Genomic DNA, 8,876 nt, shown 5'->3' on the forward strand with positions numbered 1-8,876 from the left:
GTGTGACAGCTCCAGTCGGCCGTACGATCTAAAGAGTGTGTGACAGCTCCAGTCGGCCGTACGATCTAAAGAGTGTGTGACAGCTTCAGTTGACCGTGAGGTCTAGAGAGTGTGACATTCTCAGTCGGTCGTGAGGTCTAAAGAGTGTCCCAGCTCCAGTCGGCCGCGAGTTCTAGAGTGTGACAGCTTCAGTCGGCCGTAAGGTCTAAAGAGTGTGACAGCTCCAGTCGACCGTGGGGTCTAGAGAGTGTGACAGCTTCAGTCGATCGTGGGGCCTAGAGAGTGTGATAACTCCAGTCGGTCGTGAGGTCTAGAGCGCGTGACCTTTTCAGTCGGTCATGAGGTCTAGAGCGCGTGACATCCCTAGTCGGTCGTTAGGTCTTAAGAGTGTGATAGCTCCAGTCGGCGTTATGTCTATAGAGTGTGACAGCTCCAGTCGGCCGTGAAGTCTAAATATTGTGACAGCTCCAGTCGGCCGTGAGGTCTGGAGAGTGTGACAGCTCCAGCCGGTCGTTAGGTCTAGAGTGTGTGACAGATCCAATCAGCCGTGAGGTCTGTAGAGTGTGACAGCTCCAGTCGGCCGTGAGGTCTGGAGAGTGTTACAGCTCCAGTCGGTCGTTAGGTCTAGAGTGTGTGACAGCTCCAATCAGCCGTGAGGTCTGTAGAGTGTGGGAGCTCCAGTCGGCCGTGAGGTCTAAAGATTGTGACAGCTCCAGTCGGCCGCGAGTTCTAGAGTGTGACAGCTTCAGTCGGCAGAGGGTGACAGCTCCAGTCGGCCGTGAAGTCTAAATATTGTGACAGCTCCAGGCGGCCGTGAGGTCTGGAGAGTGTGACAGCTCCAGTCGGCCGTGAAGTCTAAAGATTGTGACAGCTCCAGTCGGTCGCGAGTTCTAGAACGTTTGACAGCTTCAGTCGAGCGTGAGGTTTAGAGTGTGATAGCTTCAGTCGATCGTGGGGCCTAGAGAGCGTGATAACTCCAGTCGGTCGTGAGGTCTAGAGCGTGTGACCTTTTCAGTCGGTCATGAGGTCTAGGGCGCGTGACATCCCTAGTCGGTCGTTAGGTCTTAAGAGTGTGATAGCTCGAGTCGGCGTTATGTCTATAGAGTGTGACAGCTCCAGTCGGCCGTGAAGTCTAAATATTGTGACAGCTCCAGGCGGCCGTGAGGTCTGGAGAGTGTGACAGCTCCAGTCGGTCGTTAGGTCTAGAGTGTGTGACAGCTCCAATCAGCCGTGAGGTCTGTAGAGTGTGACAGCTCCAGTCGGCCGTGAAGTCTAAAGATTGTGACAGCTCCAGTCGGTCGCGAGTTCTAGAACGTTTGACAGCTTCAGTCGAGCGTGAGGTTTAGAGTGTGATAGCTTCAGTCGATCGTGGGGCCTAGAGAGCGTGATAACTCCAGTCGGTCGTGAGGTCTAGAGCGTGTGACCTTTTCAGTCGGTCATGAGGTCTAGAGCGCGTGACATCCCTCAGCTCCAGTCGGCCGCGAGTTCTAGAACGTTTGACAGCTTCAGTCGAGCGTGAGGTTTAGAGTGTGATAGCTTCAGTCGATCGTGGGGCCTAGAGAGCGTGATAACTCCAGTCGGTCGTGAGGTCTAGAGCGCGTGACCTTTTCAGTAGGTCATGAGGTCTAGAGCGCGTGACATCCCTAGTTGGTCGTGAGGTCTTAAGAGTGTGACAGCTCCAGTCGGCGTTATGTCTGTAGAGTGTGACAGCTCCAGTCGGCCGTGAAGTCTAAAGATTGTGACAGCTCCAGTCGGCCGTGAGGTCTGGAGAGTGTGACAGCTCCAGTCGGTCGTTAGGTCTAGAGTGTGTGACAGATCCAATCAGCCGTGAGGTCTGTAGAGTGTGACAGCTCCAGTCGGCCCTGAGGTCTAAAGATTGTGACAGCTCCAGTCGGCCGCGAGTTCTAGAGCGTTTGACAGCTTCAGTCGAGCGTGAGGTTTAGAGTGTGATAGCTTCAGTCGATCGTGGGGCCTAGAGAGTGTGATAACTCCAGTCGGTCGTGAGGTCTAGAGCGCGTGACAGCCCTAGTCGGCTGTGAGGTCTAGAGAGTGTGACAGCTTCAGTCGATCGTGGGGCCTAGAGAGTGTGATAACTCCAGTCGGTCGTGAGGTCTAGAGCGCGTGACCTTTTCAGTCGGTCATGAGGTCTAGAGCGCGTGACATCCCTAGTCGGTCGTGAGGTCTTAAGAGTGTGACAGCTCCAGTCGGCGTTATGTCTGTAGAGTGTGACAGCTCCAGTCGGCCGTGAGGTCTAGAGAGTGTGACAGCTCCAGTCGGTCGTTAGGTCTAGAGTGTGTGACAGATCCAATCAGCCGTGAGGTCTGTAGAGTGTGACAGCTCCAGTCGGCCGTGAGGTCTAAAGATTGTGACAGCTCCAGTCGGCCGCGAGTTCTAGAGCGTTTGACAGCTTCAGTCGAGCGTGAGGTTTAGAGTGTGACAGCTTCAGTCGATCGTGGGGCCTAGAGAGTGTGATAACTCCAGTCGGTCGTGAGGTCTAGAGCGCGTGACCTTTTCAGTCGGTCGTGAGGTCTAGAGCGCGTGACATCCCTAGTCGGTCGTGAGGTCTTAAGAGTGTGATAGCTCCAGTCGGCGTTAGGTCTGTAGAGTGTGACAGCTCCAGTCGGCCGTGAGGTCTAAAGATTGTGACAGCTTCAGTCGGTCATAAGATATAGAAAGTGTGACAGCTTCAGTCGGCCGTGAGGTCTAGAGTGTGTGACAGCTCCAGTCGGCCGTGAGGTCTAAAGAGTGTGACAGCTCCAGTCGGTCGTTAGGTCTAGAGTGTGACAGCTCCAGTCGGTCGTTAGGTCTAGAACGTTTGACAGCTCCAGTCGGCCGTGAGGTCTAGAGTGTGACAGCTCCAGTCGGCCGTGAGGTCTAGAGTGTGACAGCTCCAGTCGGCCGTAACGTCATGTTTAGGTGTTTGCATCGACTTTCGCAGTCCTCGAGATTCTTTTTTGTATATTGATGAGGCTGAGGTTGACGTCAGCCTCGTGCCGAATCATGGTGTGATGGTTGACTGGTTATTTTAGTAGGGGAATGGCTTCACGACCAACCAATCTCGGCACGAGGCTGACGTCATCCTTATCAATATACAAAAAGTGACTTTATGACTGCGGAAAACTTTGAAACTCGGAAATGACGTGTATTTTTTTTGGGACGGAGATCATGTCCGCGGAAGGAGAATACATTTTACGTGCATATAGGAGTGTGTTTTTTAAAAGAAACATTATCCATCTTTCCAACGGTTCTAAGCATTTTTTCGTTCGTTAACTAGAAATGTGGTTTTTAATGCAAAAAAGTCGATCTAAACCCCTTAACATGTAAAATTAATCTGAACACCTTAGTTGAGGCCCAAATATAGAGTGTGACAGCTCCAGGCGGCCTTGGGGTTATAGATTGTGACGGCATCACTCGGCCACGGGGTCAAATGTTACAGCTTCAGTCAGCAATTACGTCTAACGTGACGGCGTTCCTAATTGGTACTACATGTATATTGAAAGTCTTTCCGTGATATTTCAAATTCCAACTCACATATATGGAACGTTCGTTTGGTATTTTAACGTATCTGTACAGCTTACGATAGTTCATGATGTATTTCCGCGGAATATAGTCTTTTTAAAATTATGGATTAAAATTGTTAAATTAATGTCCTGAACAGTCCTGTTCTTTATTTAAAACAATGTCAATTACAACAGAAACGTATAGAGGTATGATTGGCTTAAGTGTGAAAGAGACAATTTTGTAAACTCAAGACTATGTTCCGTTTTGTGTTTGTCCCTACCTGGGGCAGGTATATCATTATAAGTACTAAATGTATGGCAGACGTTAGAGTCCTCCAGATTATCACTGGCTGCTGTCGTAAATGATGTAATCGGGAGTCACAGTAGATTTCGTGGTGCAATACCAAATTTGAAGGAAATGAAACCAAATCTAAATTTCATCCAATGAAAGGCTGCCGCGGCAATGTTGGATATGCGAACGGGAAAAAAGAAGACCAACTACTGAAGTGATATTTCCCAATGAATATGTACGTTAACTTTTCGTTACGTTCTGAGCACATGTAGTTTTCGACAAATCTGAGATGAGTAAAATGAGCATGTGGTGCCATTTAAAAATGTCAGTATTGTTTTTTTACATTTGAAAGATAATTGCATAAGCATTCCTTTCATCAACTTTCATTAAATCCGTATTAAATAACAACAGTTATAGACAAACATGTCTTAGCCAATCAGAGACCGCGGCAGACATCTTGGATGCGCATTCTTCGAAAATAAGCCTCTAAAGTATATGATAAGTTTACGCATAAGTTTATACGTTTATCCGTAGGGAGCTATGCACTATGAAAATTCTTATTAATTTGCTCAACATTTAAAATCATATATATTGGAATACAAATACCATTAAGAAACATTGTTTTGTGTTGATAGAAGAGTACGAGACATAAGCTACCCACACAGTAAACTACTTTCACGCGCATTTCATTCAGTACAACTTGCTATAGCTCAACCAATGACAATGTCAATTGTTTTATTCTCATAAACAATATAGTGTAGAGAATACATATATACAAATGGGTGGCAATAATACATGGTGGAACATACAGGATACGTATACAGACAGGTGTTCATGGATAGGTGTATCGGTGGCGTTGAATACACTGACTACGGTAAAACAATTTAATACTAACCTGCAAAATAAAGATGAAAAACAACTGACCAATTATTATGTAATATTAAATGAGTTTGCTGGAGACAAACACAGAAAAATTAAAAAGGAAAAATCATAGACCGAAGACGAGAACATTATGTCTCCCGACACATCGGGCAATATAAGTTAACACTTAAAACAAATTGAACATGATATTAATGATAACAAATACATAAACCCCACAGTGTGAAACAAGATCTGAATAGCTATCATTTCTTAAGTGCTGATTGCAGTCTCGTAAGACTTATTTGTCAACAGTGAGCATCTCTAAAGAAAATCTTGATAACAGGCTCTGGAATATGTGGGTGAGGCTAGTATGTTATATTACTACGGAGTAAATGAAAGCTCACAATCGCAAAATTACAGTCATCGCGTTAAGGTGGCTCCACACTTTCGCAATTAACCAGCAAAATTCGTTGAAACTTTCATATAATGGTTATGTAACTATGTAGAGTTGATTTTATGAAAATCTAAACATTCCGATAGTTTGGGGACTTTTTTGGAAAAAATACCAAAAGATTAAATTTTCGTCAATTTTAATATTTTCCGATTTTTGTGTGTGTGGCATTGTTCGGAACAATAACAACAAAAATAAAATGAAAAGAAGCATTTCTAATTAACACTACACATATTTTATTTATCGCAAAATATGTAACACATGTTACACAAAGTGTATTTTTTAGTGAATTTGTACGGATAAAAGTGATTATCTACAAGCTAAAAGCAAACAGGACACAAAGATCTATACATATAGAATGGGAAATTGAACAAAATATACACAATGGCTTTATAATTAATTTATTTTACATTTTACACTTTGATCCGGGTGAGAGTTATCTTCCTTGAAAAAAAATCGAAACTTTTTGCAGAGGGATGACATTTACACAATGACAGTTGTCTCTGTTTACATATAACAAAAATTATGGAAATAAATCAAAAATATGATATCAAAATTATCAATTTATTGTTCTTTAATGGAACCAAATTAAATCCCCCAAACTTTGTTTGAAACTAATTACCAATTAAAGGTTCCATAGGAGCAATATAAATTATAGTATCCAATGGATTACGCTGTAAGAGGCAGGTAAATTATGATAACCATATATAATGGCCAAAGGAGTCGAGTATTTTAGATCTTAAAAATAAACTAATTATTTATTTCATACCGAAGTGCCTTTTTTCTTTTACCATAAAAAACCCAAACCTGGTGCTAGTTTCGACCACGCGGGTTTTCTCTTGGTCCTCCGTTTTCCTCAAACTAATGTTAATACGCCCTGTGCATCAAGAGTGGTCGATAGAAAATGCTAAAAACTATTTGGGTAAAATTGTTTTAAAACAAAGTTTTTATTTTTTGTATCACGATTGAACTATTTTTGTCAGTCCGATTGTATTGTATTGTTAGAGGGTTTAGGGGTCTAATGATGAAATATTGCCGAAAATTAGGAAAGATTCTCACGTTCCTGTCACAGGCGTCTGTTGCTCATAATGTGACGTCACGCGCGGTCAAAGTACAGAAGCCGTGTGATGACGTAGCCAACTGATTCATCCACGCAAACATGTGGTGCTGTGCGAGGACCTGGATCCTGTTCGTTTATGCGGAACAATCGGTTCGTCTGTTTTTAACTTAACATTTTCATGTATAATTACTGGCGAACCTGCAAATGTAAATACAGGCATTTCAAGGCTTTGTCAAAGCTCGCTTGAAAACAGCATCAGATTACTAGGTCCGACCTTATTTCAAAAACGAACAACAATGGTCCAACCGTCCCTAGTCAATAGCCTACGTCATGTGTGTCCGATTTCTGGTAAGTTCAACACCAAGGTTTTAAATGGGAATTTTATGCTCTTTTTTTTAAAGATGTTGGCCCCGCCCCTCAGCCCCCTTGGGGGTCAGCCCTATCATTTGTACAGTTTTGAATCCCCACTACCAAGGGGCTGGCGTTTTCCTATCTTTTTCTTCTCAATTTTTTTTTAATGCTTAACTTACATTAACTTCTGTTACCAATATATATTCACCAATAAGACAGAACCATCGAATATAAACTTAACAAAGATCGGCCAGACAAATCGTAATAAATATTTGAAATGAAAACAAAACAGTCATATTTGCAAAAATAAACAGTCATTTTATTCTTTGCTTTATATCCACTTTACTATTCGTGTATTTTGCATATATGTACATAAAACTCTCGTTGTTGAGTGATGATTAAAAAGGTTAAAGAAGATTTAAAATATCATATAAAATACAAAGAAAATTAGCACCGTTTTGTGCAGGAAAAAGTACCTCAAAACGTCATTTGTACAACCTGCAAAAGAAGTTTAAGAGTCTTATCATTTATTAACTTAAATATAAAACATTAAAATTTCACCGACATGTTTGCTTCATAGTTATATAAGTATCGAATGTTCTGTCGCATCCGGTCTCGTCCGTCCAATCCAACACCGCATTGCATCACTGCTGAGGGGTAGACATCGACCACGGGGGTAGGAGTCCAGGCCCCGGGGCACGGGCCATCTGGAAGTTCTTGTCCTGTGAAGCCGGGCTCACGAGTCCCTGGAATGGGTACGGTTGAGATTTAAACGCAAACCCCGGGTCCAAATATGGCGAATTCCACATGTTCGTCGCGTTGCCTAGAGGGCTTAAACACTCACTTTTAATTCCAGAAGGATGTGCCATGTTGAAATTCGGAATCTGTAAGGCCTGTGAATGGTGAACGCCGCTAGGATTCCAGAATCCAGTTACACCGTTCATGTAAGCCTGGTACCTACTGGTGGCATCTGTCGGAGTATGACTCTCACTACATGGTGACGTCATTTGAGATGGCGGAGACGTAGCGCACGCGGCGTCATACGACGGGGGACTTTTGGCAGGATGCGCCAATGGTGTCGTCTGCGCGTTGTCATTCACAAACGGATTCCATAGGCCATTATTAGCGGATCTCTCCTCAACGGAAGTAGCATAGTCATGTTGGAGATCAAACGAATTCCCAAACGTGTTGTTGGTAGGATGTAGTTGTGCCATTTTGTTTTCAAGGCAGCCGAGACCAACGTGATGGCGCTGGGGCTGTAAAAACACATCTGGGGACCCTATCGAACTTGGTGCCGATGAATGGCGGGCCTTTTTACGCACGCCATCCTTAAAACGGTATCTCCTCCTCAGAAAACTGCCGTGATCGAACATGTCCTCATATTCCGCATCTATGGCCCACTCGTGTCCCTTCATCCCGGGGCGACGGGGTAGCTTCACAAAACAGTCATTGAGTGCCAAATTGTGACGTATTGACCCTTTCCAGCCCTTTTGGTTAGGATGGTCCCGGAAGTAAGGGAATTTGTCAGTGATAAACTTGTAAATGTCATTGAGGGTAAGCTTCCGCTCTGTGTTGTTACAGATGGCCATACTAATAAGAGCAATGTAACTGTACGGTGGTTTACCTTTGGGAATTGGTCGTTTCCGTTTCCGGTGTCCCGTCGGTTTGATCTCGTTATTTTCCTCGTCGCTTTGGTACCGACGGGCGGGGGGAGTCTGGTCGATTATACCACTGTCAATGTCCACTCCCTCCTCCTCCCCACTCTCGCACAATGCTGTGTCGTTTTTAACGTCCCCACCGTGTCCGCTATCTGGAGATGAATCCCCGGGTCCAGGAGGTTTAGTGTTCATATTCATATTGTACATATCAGTCTTCTGATAAAAATCATTTAACAAACTGAGATCCGCGGGGGTCGGGATGTCGCCGATACCCCCGGGCACATGCGGGATGGTTGGGGTTGATGTATGTTGCTGAAACGATGGAAGATCACGATAATAGCCGCCTGGAAACACTTTGTAATCCATATGGGAATATGACATGTCCGACATCTTGTAAACTTTATAAAAAAAAGTTCACAAACACACGTTACCTGTAGTTCCGATGTTTATATAAAAGTTTGTTTTGGATATAAAACAACACACTAGTTCCACGTACGATGTAAATCCACCATAAGAAAATATAAAAATGATATAAAACCACAAGTTCATAGCACTATAATAGGTAAAACCATGGACGTGAGTTACTCACATCAGATCTGATCCCGTCATGTCGGTCGCATGGTCTCTTTGAGCAAGTCGGTGACGTCACTGAGCGACTTCCGTCCCACGGACCGCACGAGCGCTAACTTGCGAGACAATCGGC

The 8,876-nt window shown here is 44.2% G+C and overlaps 1 protein-coding gene across 1 annotated transcript; it reads right to left on the reverse strand.

The window, feature by feature from the left end:
* Positions 1–7,159: 7,159 nt before the first annotated feature.
* Positions 7,160–8,563, reverse strand: LOC110466595 (forkhead box protein D1-like). The gene has a single exon (XM_021523183.1). The coding sequence runs from the start codon at positions 8,561–8,563 to the stop codon at positions 7,160–7,162; it is 1,404 nt and encodes a 467-aa protein (XP_021378858.1).
* Between the last annotated feature and the right edge of the window lie 313 nt (positions 8,564–8,876).

The sequence above is a fragment of the Mizuhopecten yessoensis genome, unplaced genomic scaffold (assembly GCF_002113885.1).
Source record: "Mizuhopecten yessoensis strain PY_sf001 unplaced genomic scaffold, ASM211388v2 scaffold11139, whole genome shotgun sequence".
NCBI lineage: Eukaryota > Metazoa > Mollusca > Bivalvia > Pectinida > Pectinidae > Mizuhopecten > Mizuhopecten yessoensis.